The 21734-nt window shown below is 34.3% G+C and overlaps 3 protein-coding genes across 3 annotated transcripts; 2 read left to right on the top strand and 1 right to left on the bottom strand.

The window, feature by feature from the left end:
• Positions 1-327: 327 nt before the first annotated feature.
• Positions 328-1344, top strand: LOC136071478 (cysteine-rich receptor-like protein kinase 25). Its single transcript, XM_065782818.1, has one exon. The coding sequence runs from the start codon at positions 364-366 to the stop codon at positions 1321-1323; it is 960 nt and encodes a 319-aa protein (XP_065638890.1). The 5' UTR covers positions 328-363; the 3' UTR covers positions 1324-1344.
• Positions 1345-6372: 5028 nt separating this feature from the next.
• On the bottom strand, positions 6373-8264 carry LOC112000257 (uncharacterized). Its single transcript, XM_024032353.1, has 4 exons — positions 7755-8264; positions 7615-7665; positions 6929-6975; positions 6373-6886 (listed from the first exon to the last, which is right to left on the bottom strand). The coding sequence occupies exons 1-4, from the start codon at positions 8262-8264 to the stop codon at positions 6373-6375; spliced, it is 1122 nt and encodes a 373-aa protein (XP_023888121.1).
• Positions 8265-12159: 3895 nt separating this feature from the next.
• LOC112000245 (uncharacterized) lies at positions 12160-16183 on the top strand. Its single transcript, XM_065782817.1, has 7 exons — positions 12160-12604; positions 12718-12831; positions 13149-13241; positions 13422-13592; positions 15324-15425; positions 15534-15573; positions 15669-16183. The coding sequence occupies exons 4-7, from the start codon at positions 13425-13427 to the stop codon at positions 15737-15739; spliced, it is 381 nt and encodes a 126-aa protein (XP_065638889.1). The 5' UTR covers positions 12160-12604; positions 12718-12831; positions 13149-13241; positions 13422-13424; the 3' UTR covers positions 15740-16183.
• The last annotated feature ends 5551 nt before the right edge of the window (positions 16184-21734 follow it).

Below are 21734 nucleotides of genomic sequence, written 5' to 3'. Positions count from 1 at the left end.
TTTCTTAAATTCGAGCTTCATGTCAAATTTGAGTGTCTAAAACTCAAATTTTAAAAAAGTGTTACATTACTAAATATTTCTCAAATAATAGTAAAACACTTATAATTTAATTTCGAGAGGTATTTGGCTATTTTTGCCATTGTGACCGTGTCACTTCCACATAAACAGGAAGTTTTTTTTTATTCACGAATCACAAAAATTTGGAAAATGAAGTCTCCATTGAAAAGTCCACACGCAAATGCCCTGCCTTTGTTGACTGGAGTGGAGATAATGACCTTTATCAGTTTATCTTATTATATACCAAATTTTCCAAGATAAATCAAGAAAGGAAGAATAATTTTTTTTCTTAACTAGGCCTTTTCCATGTCTTGCATCTTGAAGAATAAGCACAAGACTGATCAAACAACCATGGGGATGCCTTCTTTCAATGTCTCCATGTTCCTACTAATCCTTTCCTTACTCAGCTTCCTAAGCCTAAACAGTGAAGCAGCCCCAGAATACCGCTACCATTTCTGTTCAAACGAAACCACTTTCACCCCCAATAGCACCTACCACTCCAACTTCAACCGCCTCCTCTCTTCCCTTACCTCAAATTCCACGCGTGAAAGTGGTTTCTACAACACCACCGTTGGCCAAACCCCAGAGACCACAGTCTACGGCCTCTTCTTCTGCCGTGGAGACCTCACACCCGATGATTGCCGAGTCTGTGTGTCAACAGCAACCAAGGAAATTGTTGAGCAGTACTGCCCCATACAAAAAGTGGCCGTGATATGGTACAGTGAATGCGTGTTACGCTACTCAAACAAGTCATTCTTCTCCACCATGGACGAAGTTCCCAGCGTTTCATTATATAACATTCAGAATACAACAGAGCAAGATCGCTTCTTCCTGCTACTTGGAGCTTCAATGAATGAAATAGGGGTCAAAGCATCAACTGCTCCCCCCGGTGCAAAAAAATTTGCAACAAAAGAAGCCAATTTTTCGGAATTTCAAACCACATATAGCCTCGTCCAATGCGACCCTCTGCTATCCAGCTCTGATTGCAGTAGGTGTTTTGTGAATCTCATATCATATTTGCTAAGTTGTTGTGCGGGAAAGCAAGGGGGTAATGTTCTGAATCCTAGTTGCTATATTAGGTACGAAATATATCCGTTTTACAGGGTACAATCCGCACCGTCACCAGCTCCAGAATCAGTGCTTGTTGCTCCTCCGCCTCCAAATATAATCACCACACGAAAAGGTATGTATCTGTCAATATTTGAAAGAAATTCTGTTGGATATTTAGACTCCTCCATACTCAGATTGTTTAATCTAATATATTAATTGATATGGTTTTTCACCTAATATTTATGTTGGCTTTATTTTATAACAAAAAAGGTATTGTAATTGCATTAAGTTATTTACTTGTATTTTGTGAGATATATTCGTAATGAGTTTAGTATTAAGTTAGTGAAGATTTCTCAAGACAATGAAACTCGCAACTTGCTCGTGACTGACTCATGAGTTAACAACTCATGAAAAGATCACTTGAGAAGCACATGCTGAAATCTGAACAGTCTTTTGCTAGGCTGTATTTCGTGAGTCACTTCGTGACTTTGCCAACTTGTGAGTGACCCGCGAAACTCTCTGCCAGGATGATTTTAAGTGTGACTTTTATACCCTTCACCTATTCTATATATACCTTCATTATCCACAAAATTGTAAGGAAGCTATTCAAAAGAAAACCCTAGAAAGGGGTTTTCTACAACACACCCACTTTGTTAGAGAGAGTTGCGTATACTCAAGAGATAAATCTTTGTAATCTCTTCTCCTCCCCCCTCCCATTATTATATATTGAGAGGAAATTTGTACCCAAACACAACCCACACATATTCAGAGTGTAGAGAGTAATTTGAAGCTAGGGAAGCATTGGGTATTTGTCAAAATAAGTCGGTGAGGCTTGACGGATGCAATTGGACGGTATTGCGGGATTCGGGAAGCTAGTGAAGACAAGATTCCGAGAAATGCATTGGTAGCTGGAGCTTGGAGAGCTCAAGTACTCTGGGTAGATTAGGCTTGGATGGTCTTTTTGGTATCCTTGTACTCCAATTTATTCACGTATATTCTGCATCAAGTTTGTTTAGATTAAAATTAATCAAGCCATAATTAAGAATCAGGGGTCTAAACGAGATATAGTATTTTAATACTATTTGAGTTTTCATTAACCAAGTTGTTACTTAGATTCATTAATCAAATCTAGGTTAAATTCACATCAATTATATCACATAAATTGGACAATTAAAGGAACACAGGCGATATGTTGACCTAGGAAAACCAATGAAATCATCCAGTTTCAAGGTAAAAAACCTAAGGAGGATTTAATTTAAACAATCCTCAAGGAAAAAAATTCACTAAATAGAATGGAAGTGTTTACAATGGCCATGCACATCTCCGAATCCACAAACTCTTGTATTATGAATTTGTTGCACTAAAACACTTCAATTTGTGACTTTGAGATCTCACTCAAAGCTTTAGATTATCAGCAGTAGTTGATCTTGTAGCAGTAACTTATCTCCATCGGTACTTGTATTTGGATCTTCTTTCTAATAGATTTTTGTTGACTTAGAAAGTTATAGAACCTCATAGATCTCATAGGAGTAACTCACAAGACTTGAAAAACATGTATTAGAGTTATACTTTTATACCTAGCAATGTTAGACTCAAACCCTAGACGTTTCGCGGGCTTTTGGGCCTAATTTAAATTCTCCAGAATTCGCAGTTCAATCAGTCAAATCTATTCTCTCGATCAGTTGAGAAAGATAGTTTTTGAATTTTTCTTTAGACAACTTGTATATTCTTGAATTTTTACTTATATTAACTTGAGTAATATCTAACACTATTCTAAGACATAAATATATTATACTAGACATGTTTTTGTTCTCAATTTAGCAACATACACAAATTTAGTTCATAAACATTTAATGCTAAATATTTATAACCTACATATTCATTTTATAATTCAAATTAAATTTTATTAATAAAAAAGAGATTTTAAATTTTAAATAAGAAATAAAAATGAAGATTCAAAATTTTATACTTTTTCAGTCTATGTTTTTAAATTTATGGTCTTTCTAGTTCCTCCTCCATAGCTTACATCAGGATAGAATGGCTAAAAAGTTGTTTTATTAGCTGAAAAAAAGTAGCATTTTTCGTTTTCATTTTTAAAAACAGAGATTCTAAAAGCCAGTCTCTTCATTTTTTTTAAACCATTCAGTCTTTTTTTCTTTTTTCTTTTTTTTAACTTATTTGATTTAAAATTTGCATTTTTTTGTATCTTAAAAGCAGATTTGAATAATACATTTTTTAGGCGTTTTCAGATTTAATGAAAACGAATACAATGAAATTTGTGATATTTTGGTGAAAATTGTTGGGACCCACTCACTGAAAAGCGTCTGCTCAATCAACCAAACCTCGATTTAATGAAACTTAATGAGAGCCACCGACAATTCTTGGCGGACTGAAAAACATAGAGATATTTTTCTTTTTAATCATTTTCCTCCATTATTTATCATTTCCATTTGCTCTTATCTCGCTTTTGGCTCTCTACTCTCCTGCTCTTTTGGTCTCTTGTCTCTCTCCTTCCAGCCCATTAATGCCAGTCCGCCTCTCTCTTTCTCTGTATTTCGGCCATGACTCTATTATTGATGTTTGTTTGTTTGGGTTATGGGTTCAATTTCAGTGAGATCGTATGAGTTATTTGGGTTTTCTCATAGATTCTTTGGCTGTGGATTTCAAAGGAAAGATCAATGGGTCTTGGTATGTGACTTTTCTGTTAAGCAAGTGGGTTTTCAGTGGGGATTTCAATGGATCTTCGTATGTGATTTTCCTGTCAAGCATGTGAGATTTCAGTTAAGTTTCACTTTGGGCAATTGATATCTCAGTAAATTGTAGTACTTGGACGTGGATTGGAGTCCTTTGTTTTAGGTGTTTGTTATTAGAGTCCTCTGTTTTAGGTGTTTGTAATTATTTACTTCTTTGGGAAGATCTCTATTCTAACGTTAGGATTGTTGTTCAATTGTGAATTGAGTCCCTAGCATGTTGGGTTGTTGTGTCACAGTATCCCTTCATATTAGGAACAAGTAGGGGTGTGTGCAGTTCTGTCGATGCAGTTTTTTCCAAATTTATCACCGAACTGTAGAGATCGGTCTTCTCATAACTGGAACCAATGCACATTGCCTAGAGTTGGTTTTCCGACCTATAGCAATGTGGTTTTTTGTGATCGGTTTAATTGTGATCAGTTTAATTGATTTGGCCGGTTTGAAATATTAAAAAAACTATTTTTATTTTTTAAAGAAAAACTTGGGCTTAGATTAATTAGCCAAGTTGTTACTTAGTCAAATTATGCAATTCTAGGTTAAAGCAATCAAATAATCATATCAAGATATAAAGCAGCGAAATAATAAATAACACAAGATATGATCACCCAGGAAACCACTCGGTAAAAACCTGGGGAGGATTTGACTCATCGATCCTCAAGGTATAACAAAATTCACTATGAAAGAATTGAAGTTCTTACAGAAGGACTACAATTTCCCCGCTCGACTTCCTAATGCTACCCACCAGTAAAACTTCCTGACATGACCACGCGCAGGCTCCGAATCCACGGACTACTTCTTTCTTGAATTCTTAAATCAGCTACAAGCTCCCCGCTTGCTTTTCTTTTTAAGTTCCAATGGTTGCAACTATAATGATCTTCAAGATGTTGAAATCATCTCTACCTTGAAAACCCTAAGTTTTGTGTAAAGGAAGTTTCCTCAAAGATCTCACACGAGATTCACACAAAACAGCAATGTATGAGCAACAAAGCAATATGGACAACACTCAAAAACGTGGCTAGGGTTTAGTTTATATACCTAGGGTAAAAACACAAAACCCTAAACGTTTAATGAAGTAGGGCTGAGTTGGAAAATCTGCAGAAAATTCAACCTGTGCGATTTTCGATCGATCGAGTCTATTCTTCGATCGATCGAGCCAGGCCGAAAGTCCTAAGTACTTCTGCAGCCACTCGATTCCAACTTTACAATATTAAACCAACTTTGAGCAATTCTAAACAAGACTAAATACACTGTTTTGATCATGGTTTGCCAACATTACAAATTAGAGTTCTAAATACAAAAACTCCTAAGACCTTAGAACCTAACAATTATCATGAAGACTGTTATAGCTTTTATATATTATATTCATTCTTTAGCACCATGCAAAACATTTATTGTGTCCTTCAATGTTGTATGCAGGACTCCGATCAGGCATGTAAGTTCTTCAAATGGTTGGACAAGAACACATGCCCACGTGGCCGTGCAACAGCACTAGTTGTCCATGAAAGGTTTACGAGATATAAGGCCGAAGCAGCAGCTGTAAGAAATGAAAGGGATGAGGCTCATGCAATGGAAGTAGAGGCACGAGAGCAGTTAAGGATAGTAAAGCGCAAGGCTCAAAAAACTAAGCTCACACTCCGAATTGCTGAAGACAAGGTCTATAAGTATAGGCTTGCTTTACTTTTGTCATGGACTGTAGTTAGGGTTTATTTTGTATTCTCTACTGTTTTTGGGGGCCATGGCCATACGCAACTGCATCTGCCATGACCTATTTAGGGTCACGTGTGTTATATACATTAATGATTACATGCCCTATTTTGAGTTCCTATATATTTTACAGTGTGATATAACACACAGTCACCTGTGTTATATACATTACTAATCATGTGTGTTATGCATTTATTTTTTTTTGTTTTTTTTTGTTTTTTTTTTTTTTGTGAACTACTTTATGCATTTCATAGCATGCAGTTAAGTAATGTGAAATTTCCTTATAGTAGTAGCAATATTTTTTGATGTCTAATGGTCCAAGCCCTTCATAGAAGACTAAAACTACCTGTAACCATATCACATACACATATCGCATACATATCACATACATAATTATCCACTTGTAACCATATCACATACATAATATATGGTCCTTGAAAAATACTCTATTGCAAAAAGGTATTACATATAAAATGCATATAAGCATGTCCACCTGTACGTACATTACCAATAGGTATTACATACACCTACTTTAAAATTTCCAAAAAGAATTACATCATAAATGTCAATAGGTTATTGACATTAGCCATTACATGTAAGCATATCCACAGTTAATCTAAATTTACAAAAAAAAAAATGCATCATAATGCCCAAAAGAATGCATCATGTATCATGCTAAGTGACTTCTCGTTATGGTACCTAGACCTATACAAAAGTCCTAACAAAAACTCATAGGAATGGGTACTAGCTCTATACAAAAGTCCCAACAAAAAGGGTGAATCCTTAGACATGCCAACCATCAACGTCGACGTCACACGTACTCCTCCCACATGTGATCAGTCATATCATTCTTGAATTCACCCATTGCTCTCTTCGACACATTAGACATCTCCCTCACATGTCTCCTTTTGGCACTTACACTCGACTCAAGAGAATTCCCATTGTTTCTAGTTTGCATATCATCCCTTTCAACGTCAAGGTTCTCCCATGTGTTAAACAGTACATCTCTTCGATTATTGATGCGTATAAAATTATGTAACGCACAACACGTAGAAACAACCAAATGCTGACGATATTGCTTATACTTCGCCATGTTGCTCAAGATGGGAAAGCGAGCCTTCAGGACTCCAAAAGCCCTCTCAATCACCATTCGCAATGAAGAGTGTCTATAGTTAAACAACTCTTTCCCCAATTTTGGTTGCCTAGTACTCCTTCTCCTGAACTCTTGGGCATGATATCGGGTGGCCTTATGTGGTGGAAGAAACGATGCACCAATGGGGTACCCCGAATCAACCAAGTAATAGAAACCTACAAGAATAGCACATCTAAATCAATAATAATAAGGGGATTAAATCAGTAAAATATACCCATCACACAAATACACAATAGCATACAATATATCAGTGAAAGCTATCTTAAGTACAATGGAAAAAGCAAAGGAACCATGTAAAAAACAGCACTTACTTTACTGTAATTTGTTTTTCAAAAACAGGACTTACTTTACGAAGGTTTGTCAAAGGGATGATGGCAAAACAACTTCTGCAGCAGATAGTGCACTAGCTGCCACACCAGTGCAGCCCAAGTTGCAACACAGTGCAGCAGATAGTGCACCAGATATGAAGAGTTACAACTCTGTTTTGGGTCCTTTAGTATATATATGTACAGATTACTTCAATCAATATACAATTCTCATTTTCAATCACAAATTTAGTTTCTCATAAGGTTAAAGAGGAAATCAATACCAATAAGGTTTTAAAGCTCAAGGGCACAAGTTGGTCACAGAAACAAAGGACTAGCTACTGCTTGCTTGTAGCAATGAAAATTTAAAGGCTGCAATACATATGAGGCAGAATTTAAGTTAAAGACGCATACCTTCCGATGGTCATGGGAAGTCATGCTTCGGGTCTTTAATAGCTTCTTCAAACACCCTGGAGTCGTTGGCGCTTCCCTCCCAACCACCATGGACATACGTAAATCGCATGTCATGGTCACATGCTCACATGACATTGGTTGGAACAGTGCTCTTACGACTCCTATGAGGCTAGAGTCTTACCGCAGAAGGCTGAGCACTAATATGTGTTCCATCGATAGCTCCTATGCTTCTCTACAATGAATAGTGCCAATTAGTTGAAATACTATACAGTAATGTGTGAACAACCATTTTGGAAGAACTAATATTATGAAATCATTTACCTCAAACCAAGGGTCATACTTGTTGTTCCCCCGCAAATTCTCTGGAAGGCCTACCACATTTGGATCGGGCTTGATTAAATGTTGGCCATATGTGTGAACAGCCTGCAAGACCCTACGGAACTTGCGGTCCACAGTTTCAGTGGAATGCTGAAATCTGTCTGCCATAGGCCGCATCCGAGTATTATGGCCGACGATGTACAGGAATATGGCCACTGTCTCTTGCACGTCAACACATCCCTTCCCTTCCTTCAAGTACTCATAATGTTTCAGCTCATCAACCAAGTGATAGAATAGATCTAGTGTCATGCGGAACATGTCATGACAATTGGTAGGATTGCCATCTCTCACTTCAGCCATATAATCGCTTCCACTCAAAATGCTAGTACGTTGTGAGCGCTTGTCGTAATGCCATTGGAAATATGCCGCCATCTTGCCAATAAATGGAAATACAAACCAAAACTCCTTCTCCTCGCTGTCATACTCTGAGTCCGTATCTGCACCAATGTCCATGTCATCATCGTCGGAGTTAAAATAAGCATCGTCAAAATCATACTACTAGAAAGGATCACTGAGGGAGACCATTATACCTAGACCCTACAAAAACCAAAGCATTAGAACCAAAGATATTGCAATATATAAACAGACAAATTAATATAAAGTACTAAGGGAATTGCAATAATGTTAGATGAACTCACCTTACAATGTAAGTAACATGAACTAAATAACAAATATTATAAAAAATATATATAATACTATAAAAAAACACCAAGTACATAACAAAGCCCACACATTAATTTAAATAACATCAAATTCACGGGCATAGTTCACAACACTTTCACATTACAATAAAACTACATTAAATAAAGTGTTCAACTGAATAAGAGAAATAAAACCAAACGTCGAACATTGTCTAAGCACACACACACATAAAATCCTTAAATAGTACTTAAAAACTAAACCAAGTGATTCACATCGAAATCACATAACAAAACATCACAAAAGCAATCCCCATTAATTATCTGGCTGCTGAGCATGACGCTCCATCCACCTCCTCCTCCTATGCTCTGGCATGCCCATGAATAACACCCTTTTTCTGTTTCTCTTGGAGAGCCTCGGCGATGTTAACATAGATTTCATCATCAAGATCTTCATACTGGTTCAGCACTTCTAAAGCTCTCCCAAGCGAGCAAGGATCGCCACCACCAGCGGATTGTGCAACGTGCTCAGAGCTACCACTAGACTTTCCCTTTTTGTTGTTGGAAAACCTTTCCCTTGCCAAGGCAGTGTACTCTTGAAGCGCCATGGTCATCTCACTAGCCCTATCCACTTTCTTGGCAACCTTCTTCCCCTTGGTAGTAGGCTCTTCCATGGGACGTTTATCCGCATGTTGGGTTTGCTTATCAACAGGGGGATCGTCTTGGGTTATGCCCTCCATGTTGGGATTGTAGCAATCATCATCACCCAACTAGGCATGACATGCCTCATTGGCAAGTTCCTCCTCTAGGGCACACTCTTCATCACTATCTAGGGCTGGCGTGTTTGAGGAAATTTGAAGGGAACCGGTTGTAGTATTAGGGGCAAAAATTTGCTTCAGCTTCTCATAATTAGGACACCCTTTCTTCTGTAATGCAGCTGCCTTAGAATCCCCCTGAAATGACAATATATACATCAAAATCCTACTAATATGAAATAGAAAACTACAAACAAATATGCAAAGAATTAGGGTGGTAAATATAACATACCGCAAGCACGTTAGCCCACACCTCCTCAGAAGCAGTAACCGTTTGGGTTGTCTCATCCCACCCCAACTCAGTATGCCTTAAAACCTGGCCTCACTTTCTCTGTTTTTGCCTAAGCCTATTATGCTTATCTTTCACTTGCTTAGGGAGGAAACTCTTCCCAATTTGTTCATTTAGGGTTTTCGCAATTAATAGCCAAGCTTTGGCCTTAAAGACACCATGTTCCATATTCCCCTTTTGTTGTTCATCAACCATAATGTCAATGAAAATTTGTTCAATGTGGGGAGGCCACATTTTGTCGTCAGTATCCTGAGTTTCTTGTGCCATCTAATACAAATTTCCCAACGCAATTGCGTATGTTAATATATATGTATATTAATAGTTTTATGAATAGGCCACTTGAATCTCTAACCAACCACTCAACTTAAGTAAAGAAGACAAGAAAACATATTTAGAAAGCAATTTATTTCATAATTCTTCAAGTGCCAGTTTCACAATCAGCTGCAGTACTAAGATGTAAAGAAATCAAAGGAAAAGATACTACATACTGCTAGGGACATAATTTGTAGAGAAAATCAACTAAAACATACCAACTAATTAGAATGGAGTAAAAAAAGAAAAACCACATACTTCTCTTCAAGGCAAAATGGTTTCTCTTCAAGGCAAAATGGTAAACTTAAATATAAAAAACTCACAGACAACCCCATGAATATAAAATCACATATAAGAATGAAAGGTTTCTAATAAAACATGTAAGTTTCTAAAAACAATAGACATAACATAGTATCCATAATGAAACAATTGTGCATTATAACACGCTATATGGAAGAAAATGTCAAGCAATAAAGAAACAAATCAATCCTACTTTAATTAATAGTCATTCAAGTGATTAAAGAATGACCAAGTTCTTAACATTAACGCCAAGAGACTTGTAGCTCAACTAACTCTTTTACACATATTTATACACATAAAGTGATGACTTTGCAGAAGTATTTGTATTTTAGGCTTGTGCTAATATGAGTAATGTATGAAATGGTAAGCTTATAAAGAAAGGGAATATGCAAAAGGAAGCTAACAGTTATTGTGACAACAAAAGGAGGAATATGCAAAGTTACTATTTTGTTCCTAATTTCGAACCCAAAAGCCTTTGATATAGCTGAATTTGCTCTGTACAATATCCAATTAGAATTTGTCAAGACAAAACCTCAATAAGCATCAAAAGCAAAACTACAAAATCGAAGTGGCAGAGAATGCAAATCTTTTCATAATCATTCGGCACCATAAACTTAAAGATCTAAAGGGGTGTCAAGGTTAGCATGGAAGACCATGCTTTGATCATTATGTTTTCAAAATAAGTAAAAATTATGGACATTTTGACAGAAAGGGCTATCATAAAAATTACAAGGAATGCTATCTCACAAGCCACAACCAACATCAGTACTTTAAATCAAAAACCCACTTTCACATCTAACAAAAAACCCAAATCAGACCATGGACATGGAAAATGGAGAGGGAGAGAGAGAGATATATTGCACCTAGGAGATAATATTGCACCTGGGAGAGGGAGAGAGAGGTATGGAAGCGGTGACAGAGAGGTAGACTCGCCAGTGAAGATTCAGGCCTAGTTCAGAGCTTCAATGACGCGTTGTTCTTCAATCACGCCATGTTCTTCTCAGGCCTGGTTCAGTGCTTCGAACACGGACTGTGGTGCCATGGAGCTAGCTCGCTGGGGATGAATAGGGAAGTGAAAATGAAAAGAGGCTGAGAAAGGGAAGTGAGAAAAGGGAAAATTTTCAGCAAAAAATTTGGGGAGAAATGAAGTGTAACAGGGGGGGAAGCTCCAACGATCATAACTAGCCTGAGATGGATGTGAAAATGCACTGGCAAAGGGGCCCACAATCTCAGCTTATTTACGGACTTGCCACTGAGTTTCAGAATATGAGTTTTGAAAATAGCTGAAATGAGTTTTCACTTTCCCTCACTCACACCCATTTTTTTGAGTCACTAAGTCATGAAAATGATGATTTGAAACTTATCCAAACAAATGCTCTTTCATGGGCCCCACATTATTTGGATGATAGAACAGAAAACTGAGTGATATCACTCAAAACTCACTACATCCAAACAAGCTCTAACAATTTTTTTTTTTTTTCCATTTTTCATCACTCTAACTCAGTTTTTTGAGTTATGAGCGATGAAAATTGAGAATGAAAACTTAACCAACCAACACAATTTGATATAGGACCCAAGAAAAGTGAGTGATAAGTTATGGAATTAAGTAACGAGTGAGAAAAATTCCCAAAACTAAACAGGTCTTATAAGACTCGCCCAAAAATCAAGTTGGGAAAGGGGCAGAGAATAGGAAAGTAACCTACCTCTTTGCCATCCACACTTGTATACCTAAGGATTATAAGCTAATTTTATATTTTTTTAAAAAATAAATAAATAATATATTTGATAAAGTTTGATAGTTAAAAAAAAAAAAAAATCTATAATGCGCAGGTAAAAAGTGAAGTTTTTAGTATAGAGGGGAATCGAATCCAATTGAATTCCAAATTCTTTTATTCAACATCGTTCAACCGAAATCAGTAAAAATGGAGGGAATGGTCATTGATAAAAGAAAACAAGTGGCGGGAATATGTATAGTTTATTTGCATTTAGTGCGTCTTTTCTTTGTCTTGTATGGATAAGGTGTGCAAGTCAAATGCGAGGACTTTAAAGTTCTCGTATTACAGAGAGTTTTTCTTTCCGGCTATTACATAATCAAATCAAAAGCTTTTTATATTTTTTTTTTTCTTTAAAATTATTCGCAGCGATGGGTAAGGCATCGGCATGGGCATCGCCATCGTCATCGTCGAGGACGAAGAGCGAGACCAACAAAAGTAGTAAAACGCACCGTACTACTACTACTAATACTACTACTACATCTACACGTACAGTGTGGTTTGAGCTGATAAACGATGACGTATTGCAGAAGATTCTAGAGAAGCTACCGGCGTTATCGTTCGCATCGGCGGCGTGCGTTAGCAAAACCTGGAACCAACTCAGCAATCACATCCTCTCTCGCCCTAGGATCGCTTTTGCTCTCTCTCTCTCAACCCCTCCCCTCATGTAATTTTACCATTCTACCCCCTCTCTCACACAAATTGAAATTTATAAATTGGATAATTTTTTATTTTATTTTTTATATTAGTTTCGGTAATTGTGTGTTAAAAAATTGATAGATTGCTGTACAAGAGGTTTTTGATAAGGCGCTGTCGAAGCCGATTCGACCGCATTTCGCTATCGTAAATATTGGCAGCAGATTCAGACTCTCTGAGGCCTTCAACTTTTGGCTTGTATGTCATTGTCATGTTTGTTACTTTTACAGTTTTACCTTCCATCTTTATTTCTGTTTCTATATATTTCAAGGACGAAGCAGAAATAATAATTTTACAATTTTATCCCTCAAATTCATCTAATTTTTGTTGAATTTATTTTAGTTCACATCAACTTTTTAACTTGCCAGATCAACTCTTTTTTTTTTCTTTTTTTTTTTAATTGAGGGACAAAAATCTAACTTAAAACAATTTTTGGGGATGGAAATTGTGTTTTAGTCTTTTTTTTTTTTTTTTAATTGTGACTTAATTGTTTGCTAATGCTTATTATAATGCAGATACCAAAAAGATTGGGATCAAATACTCCGTTTATTATTTCTGTTGCTGGTGGAGTAATTGGAAGGGATGCTCTTACCAATGAATTTAAAGAGGTTTACATCTCTTTTTATTTGCTACTTTTTTATTCATAAATTGTCTTCTTCTTCTTTTTTTCTTTGGGAAGCAAAAAGTAATGGTTTTACTTTTGTTGATTTTTGTTATGTCTTTTGTTGATTTTTTTTTATTAATTAAATGTTTTTTTTTAGTAATTTATTACTTAAATGTTAATATAGGTCATGTGGGGAGATATTACCAGCGATTCAAATGATGACGTTGGTGACTACATAGGAGATATAAATGATGGCATTGTTTTGACAGTAGGTTATGTACCAGGATTAAGAGTCGAGGCTATGCGGCCTATGCCTAAGGCTACCCCACTTCTACGAATACCAAGAGTCTATTCGGTAAGAAATTTTTAGTAAAGTTATTGTTGTTTTGTAAAAATATATGTTTGTAAAAATACATGTAATATTGTTTAAACACTAAAAAGTAAAAACTGTTATTTAAACAATAATACTGAACACTATCTAAAAGTGACAAATTTACCATACTAATTTTCCCTAATTGGGTTTTTACCACAGAAATATTGATATTATGTTAACCTAGTGTATAATGCCGGGGTATATTTAAAAACAATCATAACTATATATGTATATGAGTTCAAATTATACATGGTGTTAGAGTTATAATTTACTCATTTTTTAAGTCATGAATTTCTAAAACATGTAACGGTTTCTCATTTATATATGTACTAAACTCATTACACCCACATTGTGTATGCAATAATGCTATTTTTTATTTTTATTTTTTTTTGGATTAGTGTGTGTGTGTGTATATATACATATATACTATTAAATTTAGAATTTAACTGGATTTGGATTCTTCAGCATTTGTATTCAATAATTTACTTGCCGCAAAATTTTAAAAATTAAATAGGACACATGACACAAAACTAAAATCCAATTTAGAATCCAATTAGATTTAGATTATTCGATTTTTGCATCTAATAATTTACTTAACACAAAAATTTAAAAATTAGATGGGACATATGATGCAAAATTAGAATTCAATTTATTCATTTCTGACAAAAAATTGGCAAATTGGGGGCAATTATGTCAGTTTAGATTATTAGATTAAGATTTGTGGACTTGTACAACTTTTTTGTCACTCTTAAGGAAAGTGTTTAATTTTGAACGGTTTTTAGACCCCTTAAACAACCAGATTGCGTAGCCTAGATTAATTAGCCAAGTTGTTACTTAGTCAAATTAAGCAATTCTAGGTTAAAACAATCCAAACAATCATATCAAGAATATAAAGCAGCGGAAAATAAATAACACAAGATATGATCACCCAGGAAACCACACGGTAAAAACCTGGGGAAGATTTGACCCACCAATCCTCAAGGCTAACCTGAATTCACTATGAAAGAATTGAAGTTCGTACAAAAGGACTACAAGCTCCCTGCTCGACTTCCTAATGCTACCTACCAGTAGAACTTCCTGACACGACCACGCGCAGGCTCCGAATCCACGGACTACTTCTTTCTTGAATTCCTCAATCAGCTACAAGCTCCCCGCTTGCTTTTCTTTTAAGTTCCAATGGTTGCAACAGTAATGATCTTCAAGATGTTGAAATAATCTCCACCATGAAAACCCTAAGTTTTGTGTAAAGGAAAGCTCCTCAAAGATCTCACACGAGATTCACACAAAACAGCAATGTATGAGCAACAATACAATATGGACAACCTTCAAAAACGTGGCTAGGGTTTTATTTATATACCTAGGGTAAAAACATAAAACCCTAAACGTTTAATGAAGTAGGGCTGAGTTGGAAATTCTGCAGAAAATTCAACCTGTGCGAATTTCGATCGATCGAGTCTATTCTTCGATCGATCGAGCCAGGCCGAGAGTCCCAAGTACTTCTGCAGCCACTCGATTCCAACTGTACAATATTAAACCAACTTTGAGCAAGTCTAAATAAGACTAAATACAATGTTTTGATCATGGTTTGCCAACATTACAAATTAGAGTTCTAAATACATAAAATCCTAAGACCTTAGAACCTAACAAATTTTTTTTATGAGCTCTAAAGCAATTTGAGGGCTTTGACATTTAGAAGAAGTCTTTGTATATTAGGAACCTCAAGTGGCAATGTTTGACAAGTTTGAGAAGGATATTAAGGATTTCAAAGCTTCTGTTTCGCGTTATTTGTCCCCAGGTGGGATCATAATGTCTGGAGTAAGTTCATCCTTCCATTTTGACTTTAAAAAAAAAAAAATCATCATTTTATTTCTTTAGAAAAGTTTGTCCTTGCGTTGCTAACATGTGAAGTGAATGATGTTATAGGAAGAACCTGTGGACTTGAAACCTGTTATTGATTTGTTGGGTGAGTATTGATCTGCCTTTTCATATGTACATACATATTACCTTGTATTAGACTTTCTTTTTGAGAGAGGGAAATTAATCTTTGTTTGGTGTTAGGTAATGGATGGCTTCCTTTGGTCGATGAAAGATTTTTACTATTACCAGTGAGTTGGGCGTTAGAGTGGTAAGTAGCAAGTTTGTGCTTTAGTTGATTACAACTCATGTATTGCAAATTATGCCATGCCAAAGAAAACTGTCATTGTGGGTGATGAGTTTCTAAGTTCTATATAGAAGTGGGAATGAAACTAGCAATGTCTGGGGGATTACAAATTATATACTTATCAGATGATGGAGCTGGAATATTTGCAAGGGATAGAGACAAGTCTAGTGGTATTTATTTTTTTGTTTATTAATTTGGATAGTACTCTTTGTTTTCTTATGTGTCCAGTGTGAATTGGAATAACGTTTGCTAACATGGATACCTCTTATATTATTATGAATTAATAGATTTATGGGTAGTCTTGGGAAATAGAGATTTGATGGTTGTATAAGAGATTTGAGATCTTGGTCTATGATAAAGAGCTATCATCAAAAGCAAACGTCATAAGTTGAAATTTTGCTTTAAAAAAAAAAAAAAAAACAGAGCAGACGGGTGCTGTGCTTTGTGAAGCTTACCCTTTTCCTATTAATATCTGCCCTCGGTTTTGTTTTTATGTTTCCATTGTTCTTATTATGTTCCTTGATATAAGAGTATTGACTACTACGGTAATATTTTACAAAGAAAGATGTCAATTTTTATATGCTAATTGCCTATTTTTCGACTGATTCCATAGAGATTTGGAGAAAATTTGTCTTTGATCAAAGCTTGGATGTGCTCCTTTTGCTGGGTGCAGCGTGTTAGCTAGGAGGCCTTTATTGAAAAGCGACCATGGATGGGTTTTCATTTACTTCATTATGAATCCGTATCATCTAATTATATAATATAGTTTCAAAAGGTACTTTGTACTTGGTGTGCCATCGATCGTATTCGTATGATGGTTGGTAAGTTAGATCAAAGAAAAAAATATATTTCAAAATCCAAACCACGGTCCTCGTCCTCAGCTACCACAATCGTCCTTCACACACCTGACACCACCATAGACAAGTTTTGAGAAGGATGTGGTCAAGAGATGGCTGAGAGATTATTTACCAAAAAAAAGATGGCTGAGAGATTGGTGGATAAAAGTTGAGCGTCAAACCAAATCCAAATCTCTAAAAGTAAATAAGAGAAAAGGTTTTGGGTCTTCTTGTTGTTGTTGTTTATGGCTTTGTCTAATACTTAACATGAGATTCAAATTTCTATGGGTTCCAAAAACGAAATGTTAAAAAAAATAAAATCTGGGGAAGAACAATAAAGGTTTTGTTCATCATGTTCTTTTGAAAAAATGTTTTACAAAATAAAATAAATTATTTTATTAAATTTTAGGATTTGTTGTAATTTTTTTAGAAGTTTTTTTTAATTAATTTAATTACATGGAATAACTAAAGTTACATTGCATGATTTCATTGAACCAACTAAAAAATGCGATAAGCTTAGTAGGCATTTAAGGAACGCATTAACACAGGCATATCGAATGGAAGAACGGATTAAAAAATTTAAAAGTTAGAAGACAAAATCAAAATGACCCCAAACTCCACGATATATTTTACACTTTAGTGACTTAGACTATATTATAGTAAGCCTCGTGTTCATAGGCAAATAATAATATTTAAGCTTTACTTGTTTAATATTTTATCTCAAACTTAAGTTTTTAGTTTGCGGGGTTTAGGTTTTTTTCAAAATAACAATCATTTTCAAACAATCTCGTTAGTTAGCATTGTTTTCAAACTATTTAAGAAACTAACATCTCAAGTCTTTTAGACTCGAGTTCACTATAGCAACTTGAGTATCAAAGACTCTATTTCTATGAAAATCCACATGGAACTCAAGTCTCATCTTCTTCTTCTAGTCTCTTCCTATTCTCCCTTTGAAAAAAAAAAATCCACAAGTTTCTACAAACAATTAAAGAAACAATAAAAACACACACACAAACACAAACAAGAAATCAAAGCAAAAACCACATAAAGCAAGAGATTAAAACAGAAACCACAAATACTTAGAGAGGTCAAAAACAAAAACACGAACCCAACGGCAAACTTACAAACCCGAGCAACAAAACTCACAAACTTAAGTGGCAAACCCACAAACCCAAATGTTGAAACCCATGAACCCAAGCTCGGACTAAACCCACGAACCTAGATCTCCCTAACCCTAACCCCTCAGCTTGGACTGAACTTAGGCGGCAAAGGCTCCAGGTAAAGGATTTGTGCAAAGGTTTTCTTCTTCCTCAAGCGAAGGTTTTTTTTTTTTTTTTTTAAATGGAAAACAAAAGGTTAAGAGTTGCTGCACAGTTATAGTTACACTAAAAATATCAGCTCTTAAGCAGACTCGCTCAAATCATCCTCAACAATGGAAACAAATTCAGGCAGTGAATATTAGACTATACTTCATGTACTCAATATGCAACTAACAAATATCAAGAACAATAAACTCTCAAACTTACTACACAATATATATATATATATATATATATATATATATATATGAAAACCTCATTATAATTTGAAGTACATGCATGCATAGGAAGGCTTGAAAATTGTCGTTAAGGAATTTCTTATCAAGCTGAAAAGAAGCTTATGAGTTTTCTAAACAAGTCACATGACTTGCAAGTCAATAATGCTACAAACAAAATTATTTTCACAAACAAATTTTACAATTGCAGACGTGATCTACTATGAGTGGTGGGTTCATGAGCATCGGTTGTGTCCACTACTCACAGTCAACCACTTTAACAGTTATGAAATTTGTTGCGAAAAATGTTCGTCTTTTTTGTGTCCATAGCATTAATGCTATTGTAACATGACTAAATCAACATGTGGGTCTTCATTTGAGTCGCCACATAATCAGTTGAAAAAACTGTGCTCCAAAGTAATTCGGAGAAAATTCTGCCCATAAAAAAATAATAATAATAACAGACAAGTGCGTGTCTGTTGGATTTAACCAAAAAATCCAGAACCCAGAGGGCTTTAAACAATTTACCTGAGCTGAGAATTTGACCGAGTTTAAGCAAGGAATTAGAAAAATACGAAGCAAACTTAGAGACAGAGAGAGTACCTTTGAGTTGTGAGCGAGAGTGAGTGAAGCCGAGTTGTGAGTGTGAAATTGAAAAGAAAGCTTTTGAGAGAGAGAGAGGCGGGTTTGGCGAGCGGGAAGCTGGTTTTAAGTTTTTGTGGGTTTAAAATTGAAATCAGATGTGAGGGCAAATTTGGCAATTCACTTTTTTAAAATTATTTTTTTATAGTAAGAAATTTGGCATTTTTGTATTTTTTGAGAAATAAAATAAAAAATTCGATGACTCATTTGTTGGTGTACCATTTTTGGTTATTTTCATAAATAGAAAATGACTCAATAGGTTCATTTTTTAAGACGAGCAAGAGTAGGCGATCATTTAAATTCCTCATATATTTTTTTCATTAAATGTGAATTTTAGTAAATCTATTATTAAATTGTATTTTTTTTTTTATTATATCTTCTATACTTACAAAAATTTAAGAATATCAAATATTAATAGTTATATTATCAATCAAATGTTTAAATTTTAAGTTTTTATAATTTTAAATTATGTATAAAAATAAGTTTATAAATCGAATAATAAATTTTTTTTTTTTTAACTATAAATTGATTCTAAATGCATTTTTCTTTGACACTGTGGGATGAAGGCGATATGTTTATGTTAGAGTTTCAGTGTACTCACATGAAGATAACTTGTTAAACTCCATTTTCAAAGCCCTTATTGCTAGATTTGTTTTTCTAATTGATTTTTTTTTTCCCTTGTTTCTGACATGCTTGGATACCTTGATTGCAGGACAAGAACTTATGGTCACTATGTTCCATAAGACAAATTGCATTGGACAGGTGGGTGCTTAACACTTTTCTACTCTATTATTTAGCCTCCAATTTTAGATCAATGGGTAAATCTACCATTTCCAAATGTTATTTTCATTTTTAGAATTTATATCTATATATATCTAAAAACTGAAGTATAATATTTCTTGTTACTACGCTCCAATTGAGCCATATCATCGACCATGTCACATTTTTTTCCTTCATTTTTTAAACAATATTAATATATAAATAAATTGTGTAACTTTACACATTCTCTAACTCATTAACCTTACACATTCTTTAATTCATTAAATCTAACTCACCATTAATTTAGCCTTCTTCCAATTCTCAACTCTTTATTTTCCCCTTCAAAACCTTTTCGCATTTTTGAAGTTTAAACCCTTCAATTGCCACTGTGATTAATTATATTATTTTTAATATTATGAATTTCCAACTGAGCCATATCATTGACCATGTCTCATTTTTTTCCTTCATTTTTTAAACAATATTAATATATAAATAAATTGTGCAACTTTACACATTCTCTAACTCATTAACCTTACACATTCTTTAATTCATTAAATCTAACTCACCATTAATTTAGCCTTCTTCCAATTCTCAACTCTTTATTTTCCCCTTCAAAACCTTTTCGCATTTTTGAAGTTTAAACCCTTCAATTGCCACTGTGATTAATTATATTATTTTTAATATTATGAATTTCCAACTGAGCCATATCATTGACCATGTCTCATTTTTTTCCTTCATTTTTTAAACAATATTAATATATAAATAAATTGTGCAACTTTACACATTCTCTAACTCATTAACCTTACACATTCTTTAATTCATTAAATCCAACTCACCATTAATTTAGCCTTCTTCCAATTCTCAATTCTTTATTTTCCCCTTCAAAACATTTTCGCTTTTTTGAAGTTTAAACCCTTCAATTGCCACTGTGATTGATTATATTATTTTTAATATTATAAATTCTCTCTACCTCCGCAAAAGTTGCCAAAGTAGCATCAGATTTGGAAAGTGTTTTTGAGGTGTGTTCTTTCCCTTCTTATTTTTTCTTTTCCCCCAACTTCGATTTTTTCATTAGATTTCTAAAGTTTGTGGATGATATGTTTTTTTGTGGGTTGCCAACAATGTGGTCACTTTGGGGCTATGGGTGACAAGGATTGGTTTGTCGGTTATAAGAAGGCTTTTTAGGAATTAGAAATCTCTACAATAACTTTTTACTTCGTACTCATGTTGTACAGTTTTTATTTTATATTTATCTTTTTCCTATTCAATTTGTTTATCTTAGACATTTGTTTAACTTTATGGGAAAAAAAAAAAAGGAAGAAAAGAAAACCAAAGTTTAATGTATTTACCTTCGATAATTTTGAAACAGTAATAGAGTATGTGCTGTAATTACACTCCTATTACTACTTTCATATTTTTTAACTCAATGGTTCTTTTTTGTTGTGAGACATTTCTCAATTTCTGTTTGGCTTCGAAAAATATTATGTTTAGCACACTTTTTCTTATTATGTGCAACACATAATAATTTGATCTTGTAGTTCAATAGACAACAAAAAATCTACCTCAAAAGTTTGCTCACAAGGAAATAGAAAATCTCAAAACATGATTGTGGGTTGAATTTTTATTTGATTTTGATAATACTAAATGTGGAATTTGGTTCTTGCAAGGTTTAGGATCATTGGCTTAGATACACGAGAGTTTGACAATGAAGATTTCTTAAGTGGTTAGAGAAATTTTTAAGGAACTCTAAGAGAAAGAAAGTTTTTTTCAAAACTTCCATTATTATATACAATATAGATATGTATAGACATTGTTTTTTGTTCTTAATTCTTCATTGATTTCATGATTTAGTTATTAAAAAAAAAAAAACCAAAAATAATAGAACATAAATGAATAATACTTTTAAAAATAGTTCAATTTTTAAGGAGAATAAATTATTTTCAATACTTTTTAGAGAATAAATTATATATTATACCATATTACAAAATAATTATATATTTCCATGCATTGCGTGGGTTTGCAACTAGTGTAAATAAAAATTAAAGCTGTGTAATTTTGTTAAATTGCAACTAGGAAAGACAGGGCAATGTAATTTCTTTTTCTTTTTCTTTTTTTTATATTCTATTAATGTAAATTCAAATTCTTTTAATGACAAAAGGGAATATTTCATTTTGGTTTTTTTTTTTTTTTCC

Source organism: Quercus suber, unplaced genomic scaffold (genome assembly GCF_002906115.3).
Source record: "Quercus suber isolate HL8 unplaced genomic scaffold, Cork oak 2.0 scaffold_317, whole genome shotgun sequence".
Lineage (NCBI taxonomy): Eukaryota > Viridiplantae > Streptophyta > Magnoliopsida > Fagales > Fagaceae > Quercus > Quercus suber.
Note: the sequence above shows the minus strand (reverse complement) of the source record. Positions and strands in the feature narration are given on the sequence as shown.

What these genes read in the sequence shown, in the direction of transcription:
- LOC112000245 (XM_065782817.1), top strand. Translation starts at nt 13,425, where the DNA reads ATGTGGGGAGATATTACCAGCGATTCAAATGATGACGTTGGTGACTAC. An exon ending in GTGGGATCATAATGTCTGGA is followed by an intron (nt 15,426 to 15,533) that starts GTAAGTTCATCC and finishes ATGATGTTATAG; the next exon opens with GAAGAACCTGTGGACTTGAA. An exon ending in ACCTGTTATTGATTTGTTGG is followed by an intron (nt 15,574 to 15,668) that starts GTGAGTATTGAT and finishes GTTTGGTGTTAG; the next exon opens with GTAATGGATGGCTTCCTTTG.
- LOC136071478 (XM_065782818.1), top strand. Translation starts at nt 364, where the DNA reads ATGTCTTGCATCTTGAAGAATAAGCACAAGACTGATCAAACAACCATG.
- LOC112000257 (XM_024032353.1), bottom strand. Translation starts at nt 8,264, where the DNA reads ATGGACATTGGTGCAGATACGGACTCAGAGTATGACAGCGAGGAGAAG. An exon ending in AGTATGACCCTTGGTTTGAG is followed by an intron (nt 7,666 to 7,754) that starts GTAAATGATTTC and finishes TATTCATTGTAG; the next exon opens with AGAAGCATAGGAGCTATCGA. An exon ending in ATTGTGTATTTGTGTGATGG is followed by an intron (nt 6,887 to 6,928) that starts GTATATTTTACT and finishes TTATTGATTTAG; the next exon opens with ATGTGCTATTCTTGTAGGTT.